Source organism: Manis pentadactyla, chromosome 8, assembly GCF_030020395.1.
Source record: "Manis pentadactyla isolate mManPen7 chromosome 8, mManPen7.hap1, whole genome shotgun sequence".
NCBI lineage: Eukaryota > Metazoa > Chordata > Mammalia > Pholidota > Manidae > Manis > Manis pentadactyla.
The window spans coordinates 3762797-3783876 of NC_080026.1; the positions used below are offsets into that span (position 1 = coordinate 3762797).

Consider the following 21080-nt stretch of genomic DNA (forward strand, 5'->3'; position numbering starts at 1 on the left):
ACCCACTGGCCCGGGAAACTGAACACTCCCCATGTGGGCTTACCTATCAGTAACGACCTCCCAGCGCCTCTGTGTGCTTACAAGTCCCCTGGCTCCTCCAAGGGAGGAAACCCACCCGACAAACGACAAGGCACGCGGCCTCTGGTGACGGGGGGCGGCGCCGGCTAATCCAGCAGGGAGGGCAGAGCCGCTGTCTCCCTCTCCCTTCTTCCTTGGGTCCCTGGGAGGAGACAGAGAGAAGGGAGGGAGGCCGAGGGAGCGGGAGAGGGACCGGATCAGGGAGACCCACGGCGCTCTCGGCTGGCTGACGGCCGCACCTTGGGGGTGACGCACTCTTCTGAGGGCCCCCAAATTCCAAAGATTGGTTCCTGATGCTCTTTCTCCTGATGCCCACGACCACCAGCTCCACACAATGGGGCTAAAACAAACATTCTGACTCCTCTAGCTCTCCCTTTCCTACCTCTACTAACTCAGATAAATTCTAGACTAAGACTTAAATTCCCAAAGTCCCAGGGCTGTAAACGCTGACAGGAACTTTCCTAAATCTGGTAAAAGGAAGGCCAGAGCCCTAACATGTACCACAGGGCGCTCCGGGCTCAGCCAGTCACAAACTAACAGGCGGGAAGCTCTTGGAGGGGCGCCTCCGCACCCCCGGGGGCCTCGCAACCGCAGCGCCCTGGGTTTAGCAGCTCCTCCACCCGGGAGCCTCACAGAACCGCCCCCTCTAACCCTCCCTCCCCGGCCGGCCCTGCACCCCTGCTCCCACCCCTGCGGGCCTGTGAGTTCAACAAGGGAGCCGGCCAAGGGCCTCTGCCGTCTTTCCACTCGCGGGAGTGACGCCTAACTTCCAAACTGCTGAACAAACACTGCACTGCCGCCTCCGCGCTTTCCGTACGCCAACGACCTGGGCACGGCCGAGGCATCGGTACACTGCTTGGTTCTTCCAAATGCAGCACAACAATGTAACCAGCTGAAGAATTCAATATACGGCACACTTTGGGGCTGCGGGAGGGTGATATTAAAAACACTATTAAAGTTGCTGAATTCTTTATCCCACCAAAACATTTCAAACTCAAACAGTCCAGCTCTCTGGGATGCCGCAAACAGGCACCTGCGGCCCGGCGCAGGGGCCACGCCCTCCCCAGCAGGTGGGCAGGGGCCGTCCCGCGGTCCCACCGCAGCCTCGGTAGTGAGCCCCGGCAGCATTCTGGGCTCACTCAAGCAAGTCTATGAAAGCCAAAGACAGAGCCATGACCTGAAGTGGCTGTGCTCTTATTTTCCCGAGGTTCAAATGGCCATCCATCACTCACTTACTGGTAACACTGTAAGATTTACCCAAAGGTGGTAGAATACGATCTCTTACTCAAGCAAGCAGATATTTACCTTTGTTAGGGCCAGGTCCTTGTCCAGGGTTAAGAGGGGGGATGCGACCTTGTGCTCCCTGCTGCCCTAGGCCTGGTATCAGGGGTGGGGGGCCTGTGTTCTGTCCTTCCTGAAAAGATGGTTTTAAAGCAGAGGTGTGAAATCATAGCCTTATGATCCATGAGTAGCAATTTTATTATAACGTAACAAGATAAAAACACCAGGCTGCCCCAAAGCCTCCAGCAATAAATACACAGCTAGTGACATTATAGCAAATTTCTCCTTAAATTGGGGGAAGAGAGATGCTTCTCTTACCATAATAAAGGGAAACACATTTTACACCTGTCGGTAGGTTTCATTTAAAGCTAAGAGTTTTCCTTGTAATGCCAAGTGAGAACCTCCATGGAAAGCCAGCAATCACAACACAGTACCAAGGACACTCTCCCAGAGGAGGAACTTCTGGCAAAGGCGAAGACCTGGATTTCTGCCAGGAGAGGTAAACTCTGCTCTGGTAACCATGACTCCTGCCCAGCAACAGAAACTAATCAGTCTTCTCAAGAGGGTGGCCCTGGGTTTGAAAGGGGGGTAGTGGGAGCATAAGCAAGGGGCTCCTGCTGAGCAGGGCTTCATGGGGCTTTCTTGTCCAGGCCCCTGTCCCCTCTACTCCCATTTCCTGTCCTCAGCACCCACTGCTCAACCCAGAGAAGCCACCCGGGCTCCTGCTGGATTTCCAAGGTGCCAGCAGCCGCAGCCCACACAAACTGAGGCTCTGACCCTCTCCATCTCCTTGCTCTGGGACCCAGCTTGTCCCCAGTCCCAACAGTCTGTATCCAGCTAGCCAGGTCTACACTCTGATTGCCCACTCTGTCCAGTGACCTTGGATCAGGTCTCTGGACAAACGAGTGAATAAATAAATAAGCAAATATCTATCTAGTCATTCCTTCCTATAAAAAAAAAATGCACTTAATGAGTGGACCTACTATGAGAATAGCACAATTTCCAAACCATCAAGAGCAAATGGCTTTCACATTCCAACTAGCTACGTAAGAGAGCAGCCCTGACTGGGGGAGGCACAACAACACAGTTCCTGGGCCACAGACTCTGGTGATTTCCACACTGCTTTGTTTCCAGTGCTTTTGTCCCAGGAGCACTCTCAGCAGCATCACACGTGCCGTATAACCCCTGACAGCAATTCTACTGAAACAAATGATTAAGCACTGGCCTGATCAAAGTGCAGTCAGATTTCAGCATGTAAGAAATGAGAGTATTTTCTTCAAACAACTTTTGAGATTTGAAATGCCCCATAATGTATCAAACCTTATACCCGTTCCACTGGTATTTCTATGGGTCAATTAAATCATTAGAGCCATTATGCTTTTTGTTTATAAAATCTTATACTACCTAAGGAAAACTCTTGCTGAATTGTCCCAAAAACCCAGCCTGTCTTCTTTAATCTGACATGTTTATAATTTCAGTTGTAATGTGCTCCACGATGAAAACTGTTAGATACTACAATAAGGTTAGATAAATATTATAAACACACACAAATATACTCTGTGTTAATAAAACATGTAATACTCCAACTTTTAAGGTATTTCAGAAATGGTAAACCTAGGTTTACTGAATTCATCCTAAATTCTGAGAAGTGCCCAATAAATTCTGGAAATGAACTCAAATGCCATCACATTCTTCACTGCTATAACATGTTTACATCCTGGCAGATCTTCTGAGGAGTAACATATGATCTACTTATTTAGCTAGTAATTTTAATTCAGCAAATCCCAGTGGTCATCTTCCTACTCCAGATGCTCAGAATGTTTGAGAAAACACAAGTCTGGCTCCTCTGCATGCAGTACCTGCAGCCCGCCCCCTTTCAAGGGAGCCGAGTCTCAACGTCGTCCCAGGGAGCCATCAACATTAGCTCACTCGTGCCGACCCATGACCGACTTCAGGGACACAAACCCAGCTGTTCATACCCAAATAATACTTCCAGACTATGAAATTCAGAAAAACATAGAATCACAGAGCCAGTATAAAATTCATTCATACTTATGCCATCTTTCTTTGTAATTCATCCCAAGCAACCTGAACCCTCGTATCACCTCTCAAGCACAAGGTCAGCAAAAGGGTAATACAACTTGTCTAATAAAAATGGAATCCTCAGAAAAGGGCCAAGAAAATACCTACAGAAATACTCACTCCAATAAATATTTTTATATGCGAGCTGAAAACAACTGGAACAGAATTCCATCCAAAGGGTCACCATTTGACAAGCACAATTCCGGATTTTAAAAGCATTCATTAAAATGAAAAGTGTGATCCTAGCCTGCAGTACACTTCTCAGTTAAATACACTATACTGTTTTAAAAACAGCCCATGAGAAGATCGGACAGAGGCAGACCCAGGAAACACCAAGCTACAGAAGCAAAGTGCTCCAAAAGGGGAGCATGGCAGGCTCAGAGCCAGCCACGTCACACCCCTGGGGCTCAGGGCCGGCTACGTCCCCCCTCGGGGCTCAGAGCTGGCCACATCCCAGCCGGGGTTCAGAGATGGCCACTCCTCCCCCCACCCTGGGGCTCAGAGCCAGCCATGTCCCCCCAGGGCTCAGAGCCGGCTATGTCCAGAACAGAGGCTCTTTAAGAGCCTTGAGACAACCATGAACGGAGTTCAGCTGAGAGTTGACCTTTTCTGGAAAAACCTCTATTGAAAACCTAAGTTGAGAAGTAAAGATTCAAACTCTGATGTATTTAATGACCTATTTAATTCTTCCTATTTCCTTCTTCACCTGATGCTATTCTCAAGCCACTTTCACTGCTTGAGAGGTTTATGCCAGCTGAGAAGCACCACCGCAGTGCAGTGTACCTTCCCCACATGCAATGCCTGCAAGCTGGAAACACACAATACCTGCTGGAAGGGGGCCCGGGGCCCATCGCCTAGCAGAGCTGCTTTCTGCTGCTGGAATGGCATTGGCCCTTGAGATGGATGTGGCCCTCTTGCTGGGTTCTGCTGTCCCTGAGGTCCAGGGGGCCCTTGCATGCCGCCCTGGGGTGGAGGTCCCAAAGAGCCCTGGGGCGGCCCCTGCTGACCCTGTGAGCCTGGAGGCCCTCGCAGTTCCTGGGAGGCGCCCAGCATTGACCCTTGAGGTGGAGGCCCCTGCAGGCCTCTCATCTCCTGAGGACCTCGCATCTCCTGAGGGCCGTGTCCCAGCAGTCCACTTGGAGGGTGAGGTCCTCGCATCTCTTGAGGTGGGTGGCCCATCATCATCCCTTGAGGAGCAGGACCCTGATTCTCTCGGGGGCCCGGAGGACCCTGCATTCCTCTTGGATTCAGTCCCATCAGAGGTCCCTGAGACACAGGACCTTGGACCCCTTGAGACCCTGGCCCGCCTTGTATCCCATGAGGATGAGGAGGTCCTTGCATTCCTCTGGGACCAGGTGGTCCTTGCATCCCTTGAGTACCAGGAGGCCCCTGAGGGCCCAGGTGACCCTGGGGACCAGGTGGGCCTTGGGGGCCCATGTGACCTTGTGGGCCAGGTGGACCCTGAGGTCCCATGTGACCTTGAGGACCAGAATTACCCTGTGGTCCAGGTGGTCCTTGAGGTCCCAAAGGGCCATGAGGTCCAGGATGTCTTTGCATTCCTTGGGGCCCATGCATGTCCTGAGGCCTTGGCAACCCCTGGGGTGGGCCCTGAGGTCCTTGTGGTCCCATGAATCCTTGTGGCCCCCCACCTCCCTGGTGCAATGGAGGACCTTGTGGTCCCATTTGTCCCTGGGGTCCAGGAGGTCTAAACTGTCCCTGTGGACCTGGAGGCCCCATCTGAGCCATGTTCATCGGCATCTGCTGAGAGGGATGGGGCTGCTGAAAACCTTGAGGAATCTGAGACATTGGACCTTGTCCTGGAAAGGGCTGGGGTCCAAGGAGAGGGGTGCCAGATGAAGGAGGAGGCTGGATCTGCTCAGCCTGTTTGTGTGCAAGTCTTTCAATTTTAAGTTGCTGGAAAAAAAAAAAAAAAAGCATACTGAGAATTAAGCCAGAGCCTTTGAAGACAATATGCTTGGGGAGCCTCTACACAAACACATGCTGGTAACTACAGTCCAGATGACACTGGGACACCTGAGGGCACTCAGGCTTCCGAACTCGCTGCAGACTGCCTTCTTTACCTGCTGGGGACAGCAGGCAGGGTGATTCATACCCTGCTGGACCAGGGAAAGCCCAGTAACTTGCTAGTGTTTTATCACTCTTGGTAGCTGCCACAGCAGAAGAAATAAGAACAAACCACCTGCCCTAGAGCTGACAGAAAAAGGAAAATCCTTTCATCTGTGATAAGTGAGTGAATTCAAGTTAAAACTGTTTGCTTTACCTTTTCTGTTAAAATATATATTTAACTTCGGTCTGGTCTCTTGACTGATCTGGTTTTAAAAGTCTAAGACATGGGATTCTTTTAGAAACTAGCTCTCTCACACAGCATTAAGAAATGGTGGTGCTCGTCAGTCCCACCTGAGAGTCCTTTCCCTTCTCCTTAGGAGCACAGCGATGACAAACGACACTGTCACTACTGTCCCAGAACATCCCAGTCCCCCCCAGAGTCCCCACACCTCCAGAAGCTGTGGGTTAGTATACTGTAACGTGGCCATTTCTTGCTCAATTTCTGCTTGTGTTTTTTTCTTCTCTTCCAATTTAATGTCCTCTTTTCTATCATTCAGTACTTCATTTGGGGCAGGAATTGGAACTTTATTTTGCATCCAAGCCTTGGGAAAAAAGAGAATGTTAAATACACCCTAAGTGTGATTATAATGGCAGAATGAGTAAACCATTCCATAATGTCATTGGCTTATTCCAACCTGCTGAATACAAGTCAGCCCACCTGGGGTACTGTCTCTATTGCTAATGCTATTTCTTAGTAACACAGGAATGGAGTTAGACAAGCACATAACTAGGTAGAAATTATTCAGTTGATAAAAGCTGTAGAAGCCAATGGTACTAAGAAGGCAGCACTTGCCTGCCTCTTTAAAATGGCACATGCAGTTTGTGTTGAGGGGAAAGAAAAAGCAGAATACAGACAAACGTCGTAGAAGAGACTCAACATCTTCCCTCTGTTCCATGCCTTTTTCTTCTCTTTCCTCTAATTGCTTAGATAACAGTAAGTAGTTGAGAATAAAAGACAATCGAGAGAAGATTCGTGCCCAACTCAACACAAACTGCAAAGCAGCAGGTGGGAACTGTGTCTAAGAACGCCTGACATACGTGAGGACACAGTACAGAAACACCTTCAGCAGATGAGATAATCCAGGAGAAGCACATTTCTGGACTTCAAGTAGGCTCCCCAGGCAGTGCATGAGAGAGGCGGGACCCCTCTCGGTTACTCACCTGCTGGAACTGCGCGGGAATAGGTTTTGCATAAGGAACTTTCTTCTGAGGCACTTTTTTCTGATCCTTTTGCATCACCTCCTCCATTCCCCAATCCAAACCTGGAATTGTCATTTCGATTTCATTTGACTCATCTTTCCCTATAATCACAAAGAGAAGTGGTTAGCCAAGGAAATGAAAGCAATTGGCTACTTCATGAACAAACACATTTTTGGAGGAATATATTTTAAATATTATGCTACTTACATCACTTTTATTGACATTTCTTAACCTAAATCATTTTGGCATTTTCAAAATAGTTTAATGTCATGAAGATTAGAAACACATCTACAAAAATTACATAAAAATAAAATTTGTAGGTACAACTTATCTTACCCATCTGCTCTTGTTCCATAGCTAATTTTAGTTGTTCAGGTATCCCCATTCCTGGAATTACTGCCAGGCTATTAGGTTCAAGGTCATCTATAAATAGGAATACATCCATTGTCAATAGAGATTTTATAAAATAAGCACTTAAATAAACCAATAAAATCAACACTTTAAAAAATGAAACCTATGGCTGGTGATTTATAAATCAATGAACTATAAAATTAGTTTCATATATTCTTCTCAATCTCTAACACTTTCATAATAGAATATCAGACTTCAAAGAAGGTAAAATGTGCAAAAGCCTCACCATATTCTACTCCATCTTCAGACATTCCAGGTAATAGGTTTAGGTTATATCGATCTCGCATTTTATCACCTGGCCGGTTTCGCGTCCAGAATTTGCTGTCAAAATGAAATTGGAGGGAGGAGGAGAGGAGAAGGTTTCAGTGTATTTCTGTACACTTAACAGCACTAAGTGGTTCCCTGGTAAGCCCAACAAAGTTTTACAATGCTTTTCTTTTATAAATGTAACACGTTGGCAGAAAGTTAAATCAGAAGGCAAACACAATGCGAATAACAAAGTCAAAGCACTTTAAATGGGAAAATACCCAACTTCCTCCTTGTAATACATGTATTTATAAATGACTACAAAAATATTCCTTCAAAGAAGTTAGAATTCCAATTAACACATCAATCTATCATAAAATAAATACATAAGTTTACTTCCTCCTGCTCCATGAATACAGTAGTTCTGTTATTTTTGATATAAAGTTTACCTAGTATGGTCATTTGAGCCTGAGCAGAGAATGTGTCCAAGAGGATGCCAAGCCAGACTCCAGATCATGCCTTCATGGGCCATCTCCATCCCACCCACTTCCTTCTCTACCCTGTAACAGCACCACAGAAAGAAGTCTTTTGCACGTAAGTTACCAAAAACAAACAAAAAAAGACATTTTCTTAGAGAGTAATACAAAGCTACCAAAACCTATTACTTTGAATCTGATCAATTCCACGTTTCAAGGGTACTAATTTTCATCAGTAATATATTCTTTTATCCGAAGAGCACTTTAAAGGGAAAAATGCTTTAAGAATGATTTCACCAAGAAAAAAACAAGGAAATCTGTTTTATTCTCCCTTAATGACTTCCACATTAAAAAACAGACTGCTAAGTTTTCTCTTCCAAGCTGCGTTTACAGAACTGAAAACTTGTAGGAAGTCTCTGATGCAGGACATAAACACAGAAAAAATACAGAATGTTACTATGGTTCACACTCTCCGATGCTCCCTTCATAAAATATACAACTTCTTTCCACACTGTTACATACCCAACATGCCAGAATAACAAAGAACCATCAGACCCTCCACTGGCAAAAAGTCCTTCATGAACAGGATGCCAGGCCACAGCTGTGAAACAAAAACACAGGGAAAGACAAAATTACGAGAATCTCAGAATGCTGGGGTAACAGCATGAGATGCGTTAGCAAGGCCACTTACCTGTGGCTTCTTTCTTATGACCTCGGAAGACTTGAAGCTCTTCTTTCAGGTTGCGAATGTCAAAAAGTTTGCAGAGATGGTCACGTGATGCGGTGAGTAGCCAATTGCCATTGAGATTTAACTTCACTTCCATTACTGTGTTTTTATGAGCATGACTAGGAACAAAGTATCAAGAAAATAATCTATCAGATAGTTTTCAAAACAAGTATGGGTTGACATGATGGCCACTGCTCTTGAAAAGCACAGCAGTCAACATGTAAGAAGTTTGGTCTAGAAGTAATAAAGCAAGTAACACGATTAAAAGTACACTTGAAAGAAATAGGTCAAAAGAAATAATATCCATTATCTAAGTATAGCTTTCATTAACCAGTTAAAACAGCAGCAGAGAATTGGCTAGAAAAGTTTATCTGTGAAGCAGGAGAAGCTCTTGAACATATAAATTAATACTCAATAAAGTTCATAAAAAAATGTTTAAAATCTGGGGAAGCTCCTCTCATTAAAACAAAGCCTAAGAAGGGACACGGGGTAGTGTGAGGGTTACTCTGAACCGAAGGCCCTGCAACAAGCCGAGGCCTGCACAATGTCTCCCAGGGGCTCATTCCCAAGGCCCCACGGGGTGCCGGCCAGCCGCTGGATTGCGCAGCATGACAGCCTTGCTGCCCCAGCTCACGCCCCAGTTGGAAGGACCAGGATACAGCCATCCGGTCAAAAAAAGTCAGCAACATATTCACACAACTGTGAATGTTTACAGATAATTCGAAGAAAAAATTTGTATCATGTAGCTGTACCCTAAGTAAGCACCTCAGACAGAAGAAAGGGAACTGATTCAAGAAAGGAAAAAAAAACTTCTGTGAACAGATGCAGTGAGATGGAGAAATCTGGGCCGTGTCTAGTACGTGGCACACCCATCAACTCCATGCGGTGCCAAACGCATTATGAGGAGAGACAGTAAGCCGGGAGGGCAATGACCACCTCCCCACACACACACCGCCCTGGGACACCCACAGCAAATGTAGATACATAAGGCAGGACAAAAACCATGCCTTATTTCTTTAAGAATTTGGAGAGGAATCATATTTAACTTTAAAACGTCTATAGACGCAAGTCCATCTGTTGTCTATACCACTTGTCAGGAATATATAAGATGAGAGAGAGCTGAAGTTAAAGAATACAGGCAGCTGTGCTCCCCTTTGCTTAGGGACCAAGGTGGGGTACCCATCACTTACAGTGTTGCAAGACTCTGCCCAGTCTTGGGGTCCCAGAACTTGATTGGCTGCTGACTATCTTTACTTCCTGAGACAACTAACCCTTTTGTCGGATGCCAATCTACGCATTTCACATCAGCACCATGCCCTGTCGGAAGCAAGACAAAACCTGATGAGTTGTGTATGTTTAAAGCAGGACTCCACTCTGGTTTAGCCTAAGTGGAGAAATCATCACATGTCATTGATACTAGTGCTCAGTCATCTTTTACTTCTAAAAAAAGACTCCTTTGGGTCTTTGCACCTGGAAGACTTCTGGATATTTTCAACCTGTCTGAACTTTTGGATGTTACCAACCTGTCTGTGCCAAGATGCACAGAAACCACTCCTTTTCTCTTGGAACTAATCCCATCTTCTCACCTACTTGCTGGTAGGTCAGTCAAGGCTTTTTGCAAGCTGCACCTCTCAATCCCTGGTAGATAAAGCCTTTCAAACTTTTCATGCTGTTCCTTCATTATCCTAATTATATTGCACAATTCCTGGGATTCACTTCAGTTTTCCCACTGAGTAGTCCTTATAGATCCAAAGTCCTACATTCAGGTTAAGACAGCACAACCTTCTAGAGGTGACAACAGGAAAACCATTCCATCTTTCTAACCCCATTTACTGAAACGCAGAAAGAGAAAACCAATCCCTGCTTACACATATAAATGCATGTATGTCAGAGGAGATAAAAACTACCCTATTGAGTGTTAGTACCTGTTAGGCAGTATATCAAGCATTTATAAGCATCACCTCTTTAAAGCCTCATGAAGTCCTAAGGGAAGTGTTATCAGTGTCTCCATTTAACAAGTAAATGAAGGACTAGAGTGGATGAATGCAGGCCCCCATTTCTGAAGCCAGTCACAAGAACAGCAGTTGGAGCCTGAAGCTGGTCCCCAGGGCTCCACAGACAGTCTCTCATCACTGTGCCGGTGCATAAGGCCAGTTCACAAGTGTAGCATATGAACTGTTACTAAAATTCCAAAAGAAAAAATCAGAATTTAAAAACTGGAAAAGTATGATTTTTGAAAACTTGGATGCTGCACAAAGAGAGCCTCAGGACTATTTTCAGTAGCAAATGCACCAGGCAGCAGGTGAAGAGTGAGGTCAAGGACGTTAGACACGGCTCCTTCCCAGTACAGTACAGAGAAGACAAGTAATGACTCTGAACCATCTTACTACGCTGATAGACAGTGACTGCAGCAGGGGGTGAGGTCTTGATAATATGGCTGAATGTTGAAACCACAGTAGTGTTTCTGTGAAACCATCTTAAGATTGTATATCAATGATATTTTAATTAAAAAAATTAAAAAAAAAAGGAACATCTCCTTCCCCACCCCGGATCAAATCCAGCTTCTACAGAAGGACAGAAAAATAGGGACACAGGGAAGAAGGGAGCGATGGTTCCTGCAGCACCGTTCAGTGGATGTGCCCCCATGCAGAGGAGGAGTGATCCTCACCTCCAGCAGGCATGGGCTTCCCGAAGACAACACCCCACGCTAGGCAGCCTGCAGGGAGGTACCAACTCTCTGGAGAACAGTCTGGCAATGTGAATCAAGAGCATGATAAAAGGACACATCCTACAACCCATATCCCCCATGTTTTAGAATTTGTCATAAGGGAATAAGGGGTGTCCAAAAAGACTGTCCACAAGAATGTTTACTGTTAACACTTTATTTTTGAATGCCCTTGAATAGGAAATAAACACATTGCAAAATAAATTTCAGTATAACCTACATGCTCAATGGAATATGATGCTATTATTATAAATATAGATGCTATTATTATAAATATAAATACAGAAAATTTAATGGCACAATTAAAATGTTCATGATACTAAGTTTATTTAAAAACCAAACCAAACCAAAAACACCAGTGTGTACAACATCCCTGATGCCATTACTGTAAAAGGCAAATCAACCTGAGTGACTATGCAGGCACTAGAGTCACTTTTTCACTATATAGAAGAAAAGCGAAGAAGTCTAGACCCCGAGCTGGTGACGGAGGTGGTATCAGACATGAGCAGCGGTGTGATGGTGGTTCTTATTTCTGTGTGTGTTTTCTGTTTTTATATTTTCTACAATGAACACGGCATTTTGTAACTGGGATCTGAAGGTGGGAAAGGGAAAGAGAGGTTTTGTTGCTCTGGTTTTTTATGAAGAAAAGAAACTGAAGATGAAAAAACTGAATAAAATATATTTCAGACCTTGCTTAACAATTTTAATGTTTCTAATAATTTGATCCTAAAAAGATACAGCCAGGGAATTAAAAAACTTTATGGGCCACTATCACTAAAATGAATACTATGCATAGATGGATGTATTTTAGCCAAATTTGAGTGGAAAATGCATGAATAAGCACTTTAAAAATGTGGTACACTATGCAAATTAGTTCCTATTCTTAGCCATCTCTAGCCTCACCTTCTCTGGGATACTTATTACAAAAAGAAAGTATTTATCCATTTAGCTTAAAAAGTACAAGCAAAAACAAAAAAATCTACTGACCCATAAAAAATGACCAACAAAATATATTTTAGCTGCTTTAATTTTGTTTTCTGACATTTTCTAAAATGTCCTAAAGTAAAATTCAAGCAAGTGAGGGAGGAGTCCATCCTTTTCTGTTAAATGAATTTACCCATATGCACATACATCGCTAATATAAACCAAACTGACTGGTACTGATTCTTGGGTGTTATTTTATTGGTCGCTGTCCTTAATAATAAGACTACTATTAGCAAACACACAAACTCCTTATGTGTGGTCCTACTTGAAGCAAGGCAAGTACACTGACTGGTCATTTACATTAGAAGATCGCAAAGCACAGGCAGGTTGCAAAACTGCCCACACGCACAGCTGACTTGTGGCAGAGCAGACACCTGAATGCAGGGAGCTGGCCCCTGGGCCACTGCTTCTAATGCCTACTCTATACTCCCACATCAGATGTGCGAGGACTGGTCTATGAGCTCTGGGAGAAAAAGAAAACACAATGATGCACCTTCCTGCATGCTTGTGTGTGCAGGAACACTCACTGCAGGCTGGCACGCGGCAGATGGGGAACTCGGACAGCAAGGCCCTCTTCGGACCTTTACATTACTCTACTGTTGAACCATGTGCATGTATTACCTCTTTAAAAATCAAGTATAAATAAAGTTATCTAAGAAAATATGTGCAACATGCTAACATTTCTGGCTTAAAAAGAGACACACATACACAGAGCATACACATACATTTGCTCAGAAATGCATAAAGTGTGTCTGAAAGAATACACAAGAATCTGGTCAAATTAATTGCCTCCAAGGAGGGGAACTGGGTAGCAGGGGGACAGGGACAAGGGTCAGGAGACTTCACTGTATATTGTTTGGTAATTTTTAGATACTGAAAAACATAAGTGACCTATTGAAAAAACTCAATTAAAAAAATTTCATGAAATAAAAGTGGACTGATTACCTCTGGAAAGTGGGTATGAAATCTCCACATGCAACATATATTATTTTTATAATTTTTAAAGGAAAAAGAGGAAAAATAGATTAAACCAGCACAGAAGCAAATAGATATATAATGGCTTCCTTTTTCAGATATAAAAAAAAATTACTGAATTCCCAAAGAAGTGACAAAAATTACTTCAAATGACACTATGTCAGGATTGATATACAGATCCAAAAGAATCATGGAAATTTATCCTAGGAAAATAACTTAAAGGGACTTTTAAAAACTATTTAAAAGATGGTATTTGAAACCTTCTGCATAACAGTGAGAAAGTGTAAACAAATTTTAGAAATATAATGACTCTATCAACTGTGAAACAGCCAAAAAACAGAATATGCCACTATTAAAATAAAGGTTCTGGGAACAAAGAAAAATACTCATAAAATAAAGTGAACTTTTAAAAAGGAAACAAAATAATACTTGTACATGCTGTGAGGATGATTATAAAAATCTACATGTATAATCACAAAAATGTAGATATAGATAAGCAGGAAAATTAAAATTATACTGGGTTAGTGAAAACAAAGTCAAAGTTTTTCTATTCAGATTTTTTCTAATGTTATTGTGGTTCTGACCATAAATGATATGGGTTAGATTTTGCGTGTGCATGAACTTTTCTAGTTTTTAAAAATCAGAAAAAAACACTACTGAATGCAAGTTCCTTTGCTGGGTAATATTTTCTCTATCAAATTAGGAAAACTGAATCTGGTGACACCCAGTGTTGAATAAGAGAGTAGCAGGCCCTGTCATCCATAATTGACTGGAAAGCACAACTTCTTGGGCCACATCTATTGAAATATTAAATGATCATAGCCTTTAATTCTGTAATTTCTCAGCTAGAAATATGTCTGTAATTATAAAAACCCATCAAGATTTATGTACAAAGATATTTTCTGCACCTTGTTTGAATGGAAACAACCTAAATATGAATCAATGAAGAATTATTTAGGAAAATTTAGGTGACCCTATACTAGAGAATACAACTGTTAAAACTGAGGCAGAAAGAGGAAAAATGAAGCAGAGAGAGGAACTTTTTAGAGGGATTGAATCACCAAATCTTCATTATGGTGTATGTATTTGTCAAAATTCCTAGAACTGTACACCTAAAAAGGGTGAATGTTAGTGTATGTAACTTATGCCTAAGTAAGCCTGAGTTCTAAAATATATATAAGCAGAAAAAAAAGGTATAATTTAGTTCCATTTGTAAAAAAGGAAACTTAAGTTGCTAACAGATTTTTAGGGAGAAGAAACAGTATGGGAACAAGACGACATTTGCTTTTCTGTACTCCCTAAAGTTTTTAACATGTGCTTTTATAACTTTATTTAATGGCAATTGCCTCTGGTTCCCTTCTATTCCAAACTCAAGAGAATGACCGGTCTCAATTATGCAGAACCAACCAAGCCTGTGGCCCCAGGAAGAGGCGCTCCAGAGCCTCAGTGGCGACGCGTTTCTTCACTGACAGCTTTCAGACTCAGTAATGGCTGAACTTCATGGATATTGTGAGTGTGGTAAGCTGGTGTGCCATATGGAAAAACTTAATCTCACAAAAATTATATCACAGAAAAATGATTGAGTCCCAAACACATGGCTTATCATCCTCAAATATTAACCCTGAAGAATGCCTCTAAGCTAATCTTTATAATTGCAAAGGGCCAGAATTTCAGGAGAGAATCATTCAAAGCTCTTTGGGACACCCAAACATGGAAATTTCAGGAATGTAGTATTTGTAGTGCTAAAGCAATTAACACAGATTTAATAGAAAATTCAAGTGACAACCGCTTTTATGGCATGGTGACCAGATATTTCATTAGTAAAAATATTCTAATTTAATGGCTTAAGATTTTAGGACTAAAAACTCCTTGCCAATAAAAGACTTTTTAAAAGTGGCATTTAATTAAACTTTTCAGAACCAGGCTCATAAAAAATATGAAGATAAAACTTCCAATACCACCAAACCTGCTCCCAGTACAACACAGCTTACTTAACACAGGCACAAAATGTGCAGCCCTGCAGGAGGCTGACAGTCTACAGGCGGCCCGTAGGAACTAAGCACATGGGGTCCTCTGAAGGATAGCAAAGGGCCAAAGAAGCCAGCGACACAGGCATGTGGTTACCACGCAGGCTCCAGGGTCCCTGAGAAAGGTACCTGATCCATACCTGACTGCAATTAGACATGGAGGATATGCGTAAGGAAATATTTCAGTAATGAGAGTTGCAGGTTTAGAGTTTCAGAATTGCCAAGTCCTAAAATTGAGAGATTCCAGTTGCAAACCATTATATAAAGAACAAGACTGTCACAATACATCTATGTGTAGAATTACCTTTAACTACTTAGGAAGAATTTAACCTGCACTGTCCAATACAGTAGAAATGCGCCTCATGTGGCTTTTTAAATTTGTTTTAATTAAAGTTAAAAAGTTGGTTCCTCAGTCACACTACTGACATAGTGCTCAACAGCCACATCTGACTAGTGGCTAAAGTCCTGGATGGCAAGGGTGAAGAGTATTTCCATCATCACAGAAGGTCCTATTGGACAACACTGAGTGACTGTAATACCCACTTAAATAAACTTTCTCCTCAAATTCCCATAATCATATTTTTTAGTTCCTATCTTGGTTACATGATGAACAGCAACAAAAATAAAAAATCACCTCCAGCTGATCTACAGCTGGGGCGGACCCCCAGCTCTGCCCCCTGTAACGTTCACTTGAAGAGAAGACTCAGGCCCGGGTGGGCTGGGCCGGAAGCCAGAGGCGGCCAGGCTCCCCCGCCTCACCACCTCGTGCCCCTCACTACAGGTGACATCAGGTGAAGAGACACTGCTCCTTCAGTTTTGTTTCACTTGTCACCTTTCACTTTCTCAAATGCAACTGAAGAGGCTGTAGAAGACAAAGCTCTGTAAATAATCCCATCTCTCAGAAGTCCACAAGGGAAGAATTTAGGGGAAAAATAATCTAAAAACAATTGCATAAATAAGAATTACATCTTTTAACTATCTGAGAAGTAATTGGACTGATTCTGAAGACCACGACAGTCTTCTCATAGTGTGGCCACCCTGGCCTAGCTGAAAGGAATTAATTCCCAATTAGCTGACTTACTGGGTTACTTGTAGAGATTAAGCCTTGGGGGCAACTAATTTTGCATTTCTTGGCTAGCTAAACATTCCCTGAGGGTCCTAGCTAAACGAGCAGTGACAGCAGCAGCATTTCTTGGAGACAGCGGGCATTGCTTTGTGGATTATTAACCTGTGTCAGACACACCAGAATTGTTCTGACTAGTGGCTAAAGTCCTGGATGGCAAGGGTTATTTTCCCAAATAATTATCTGCAAAAAGCAACCTTTTTATGCTTTAGAATTATCACTGAATGGGTGGTAAACAATTTTACTTATTCCATTTGATCATTCCTTCACGTGTTCATTTATGTGTTTTCATGTGCTCATTAATTCAAAGTAAGCGCGCACAGTAGCAGGTTAATGGGCTCCTCTTAACAGGTGCTCATCCTTTAAAATATGTGACCACAAAACAAAAGGAGGGCTGAATACTGGGGAAGGTTCTGTAGAATTATAAAGTCCAGGTACAGTCACTTTGAAATTAATAGAATTAAAAAGTTTTCTAAATAAAACTAATGCAGGACTTTGAGACACTTCTCCACAAACTAAAAACTGATTTTAGACATTTCTCCACAAACTAAAAATTAATAGAAAAAAGTTTCCTAAGTAAACAGACTGCAGGATTTTTAGACATTTCTCCACAAAAACAGAAAAATCTTTTTTTAAAATGTTACATAACTATGCCTGAAATAGCAAGGTACAGAAAGCAAAAAAGATTTTTCTAATGAAAAAACACTTGTGTTGCTTTTTTTAAAAAGGTAGACCCTAGAAACACAATACAGATTCCTTAACAAACACTAAAATTATAAGAATAACAGGATTGGTGGTTTAGTCTTTAGAGATTTGGTGAACAGTCCTACACTTAGACTTCTGTACAAAGTGGAGCCTGCCTGTTTTATTTCCTGTCTCAGAACTGTAAAGTGTAGCGCAGTAAAGGGCAGATGCCAGCAAGTGAACAAGGTCTGTTTCTGGACTCGTCCCTTACAGGAGGAAGTTCCCTAGATTCCGTGAAATGGTATGTAAACCTTGTGCCCCTGTGCATTTTTCGAGAACCTCATCTTTCCTCCACAGCCTCACCAGATACAAGGGACCTGTCACCCCACACAGGTAAAGAACCCTGCCTTGAGGCAATGCGTAGGACTCCAAGATTCGGTGAACAGTCTGAAAACCAATATAGAGAGTTTTATTTGAAGGTCAGAAATAGTGTCCATTTTCCCATTTTATTTTTCCTGGATCAATCATCATATGAACAAGTCTTAAGAAAACGTCTTTTATACATAACTTACAAAAAGCACCAAGATTTTCTAGTACAGGAAATAAAGAGGCAAACAAAGAATTCAAGTACCATCTTGTACAACATTAACAGTTGAAGAACTGTTATTCAGGAGAAGGTGTCAAACATTAACAGCAAACTCAGGCTACTTCCAGCCACAAGGACATAAAATGTAACAGATCAGTTTAAGGCAAAGTGTATGTAGAGCCATGGTCCACAGCCAGACACTTCACTATATCAGGAAGCTCAAGAATTTCAAAAATTAAGGAGCATAACTTATGCACTGATCAGTGAGTATGTACATTTCACCTTCCTTTTTCGCAAAATGATTTTAAACTTGACCCGACAGGCAACATCAATTGGAAGTGATTTCTATTAGTCTCTGTCATCTAATCTACAAAGTTACATTAGTAAAAAAAATGATAAAATGGAAAGTCAGTTCTTGAAAAAGAGTACACCTCTAGGCAGTGTGTCCACCAAGCACATTCCAGGCAACAGTGCACAGCATCATGTGGTGTTCTGTGCTGAATTTCACTGTTTGAGAGCCCTCAGTGCCTTCACTATGTATTACAGATCTGCAGGTGAGAATGAGACCATGGAGTCTTTTCTTTCTCAGAGCTCTTCAAGTTCCTCAGAAGCCCGGTCTGGGAAATTCTGAAATGCTACTTTATTGTTTGGCAATGATAAACCTAATATTCAGGACAAGTGAAAAACCTCTGGGAAAGAAAAGGGCACTGAGAAGGGGTACATAAAGGGACCTTTATCTGTATCTTTAATATGTATTTTAAAAAATTTTAGAAACAAGTATGGGAAAATGTAAGGATTTGGCAAAGCTGAGTGGTAACTCAGAAGTGTTTATCAGGTTATAAAAATTGTGAAATGCATAATGTCAGAAAAGCATCCAGTATATAAACATAAAACTGCAAATGGTAGAAGGTGGATGCATCATAAGCTTGCCATCTCCTCTTAAGTCAACACATCTAATGTGCATATGCAAGTAAAATGGGTTCTATTTATTGGTACCATGTATTTATATGGAAGACAAAAGCTGACCTAAAGAAACTGTCAAGTAGGTTAAAAATTCAAACTAAGCATACAGCTCATAAGATAAATGCCATGTAACTACTTGTGGCATCAGAAGTAAAATTTTTATGAATATATGACTAAATTGTAGTTTCTCAGTCCACTAAGTACATATAGGACTAAGTTTTGCCTAAACTTACATGTCAGACAGCTGTTAAACTTATACAATGTGGGGGAAAGGGAGTAAACAGAGAAAAAGCACAATTTCCATTTGGGTCAAGTTTATATATTATATTTAGAACTATCTTGAAGATTATGAAAGGGAGAAAATCAATCAGGACATGATTGATGTAAAAGGAATATCTACATTTTTTCCCCCCGAAACATTGCCTGACAATATATAGGTATGTTAATTCCCTATATTCTTTTTACAATAACCAGACAAAAGCACATTTTGTGCCAGCAAATTCTTGTTTGTTTTTTAATTTTACGTAGTCCAAAATAACAAGGCCATTTTAGAGAATATTTATCAAAGCTTAAAGGGAAGGATGCAACCACCAAATTATTCCTGCTTCACTGCTGCTGCACTCTCCGCATTGCTGCATGTTAACAACCATTTATTGGCAAGCACCTCAGCCACGTGTCTGAGATGAGATACTTGGTGTCCCACACACAATGCAGAAACCGGCAGCAAGGTCCTTCCTAAGGAGCACACCGGTGTGTGTGTGTCACTAGCAGCCGAAGGTTCTCCAGTAAACATTTTTGCCCCCATTCATAAATCAATAGTAATATACAAATGGTATTACTCTTTTAAAGGGCCAAGAAGTGTATGTCATCGATTAAAAAACCAGAAAGAAATTGTAAAAATAAAGCAAAAAAACCTTTAAATTACAGGAATCTGGCAATACTAGGACTACCAGGAAGAGTCACACCTATGCTACTTTAATAATAAAGTTTTTAGTGCCAGCAGATATTCTGTTCAAGAATGAAGAGAAGCTATGGTTGAAACCCGTAATGAAGAAAAAAATAGAACCAAAAAGGAAAACAAGACATTTTAAATTATGTCAGGGGACTTCTAGGTCAAGGCTTCCTTCTGAAAACAAGGTAAAAAGTAAATTGGTTTATCCTCAATTAGCCAGATTAAGGGCACTGTGTTCTAAAGCTGAAAGTTTAGATACATAAAAAAATAATAATAATCCTGGCCAACGTAGAAGTACTGAACCCCATAGTCATCGCAGCCAGGCACCCCACCAACTGTATTCGGAATCTCGTATGTTCTGCCAGAACCCTGGGCATAGCTGCACGTCTCTGTAGATGTGGCTAGCTCCCTACAGAATCCTGTCCATCTCGACTACTCACCTCTTGCAAGAAGAAAGGTAACAATGGCAAAGGTGTGGAAATTTACCTGGATCAGAACAAGAAGGTGACATGAACCCCTGAATACTGCTGGGGCAGGGGTCTACCACAGTATCCCCAGCAGACTGTAATTTCTAGCTCTTACTAATAATTGTTTCTATTGCGTTATCTGAGATGGCATTACACTCCAGCTGGATCTTGATGATTATCTCCATTTGTTTCAAAGCAGGAATAAGATAACTGAGAAAACCTCAACCAGGAGCTGGTTGTATTACCTAGTTTCCACCACAGTAAATAACATATACCAATAAACAAATACTCTTTAGTCCAGTGATAGAAATAACTGAGTAAATAAGAGGGGGAGAAGAGTTAAATCTCTCCTGTGTGAAAGTATCCAGTAACTTGCATAGCTACCCCAGCTTTGAGGGTGCGGAGCCCAGCCCCCCGCCCCCGCCCCGTAAGTGCGGGCTCTCGCGCTTCATGCCCTCCTCCCAAGGGCGGCCTGGGGAGCCTCGCACGGAGGCGCTGACACCGCCTCGGCCGGTGGTCAAGGTCGGCACCACGCCGCGGACAGTGTGCACCCCTGCTCTCGGGAGGCGAGGATGGTATATAGAAGGTATATTACCGCTATACCTCCCCCAAATCCAAAACCAATCAGGAGGAAGATACAGATAAATCCCACTGAGGGATACTCCACCGGCCACCACAAAATTTTCGTAAAACACTGGCAATCGAGGGGGCGGTGGCAGGGCTGAAGAGGGGAAAACCCGCTGAATCTGGATTCACTGTCCAGCCAAAGCCTCATTATAAATGTTAAGTATGAAATGAAATGAAAACATTTGAGTTTTTAAATTTTGCCCATAAGTCTCGGAAAGAAAAAAATCTTTACATTCTAGAATTGTGGAGACCTGGTAATGCTTATTATTGAGATGTGAACATACAAACCAGTTCATATATTAAACTTAACATACTATAAAGAATACCCATATTTCCTTG

At 42.3% G+C, this 21080-nt stretch overlaps 1 protein-coding gene across 1 annotated transcript in view; it reads right to left on the bottom strand.

Annotated features, from left to right (window-relative positions):
- WDR33 (WD repeat domain 33) overlaps positions 1-21080 on the bottom strand; it is a 92439-nt gene that overhangs the window by 9005 nt on the left and 62354 nt on the right. Inside the window, exons 8-17 of the mRNA XM_057505441.1 lie at positions 9819-9945; positions 8593-8747; positions 8424-8502; positions 7875-7985; positions 7406-7500; positions 7105-7191; positions 6730-6869; positions 5958-6110; positions 4267-5355; positions 1384-1492 (exon numbers count right to left, since the gene is read on the bottom strand). Of these exons, the coding sequence (XP_057361424.1) occupies positions 1384-1492; positions 4267-5355; positions 5958-6110; positions 6730-6869; positions 7105-7191; positions 7406-7500; positions 7875-7985; positions 8424-8502; positions 8593-8747; positions 9819-9945 (2145 nt within the window). The remainder of the gene's footprint in view (positions 1-1383; positions 1493-4266; positions 5356-5957; positions 6111-6729; positions 6870-7104; positions 7192-7405; positions 7501-7874; positions 7986-8423; positions 8503-8592; positions 8748-9818; positions 9946-21080) is intronic.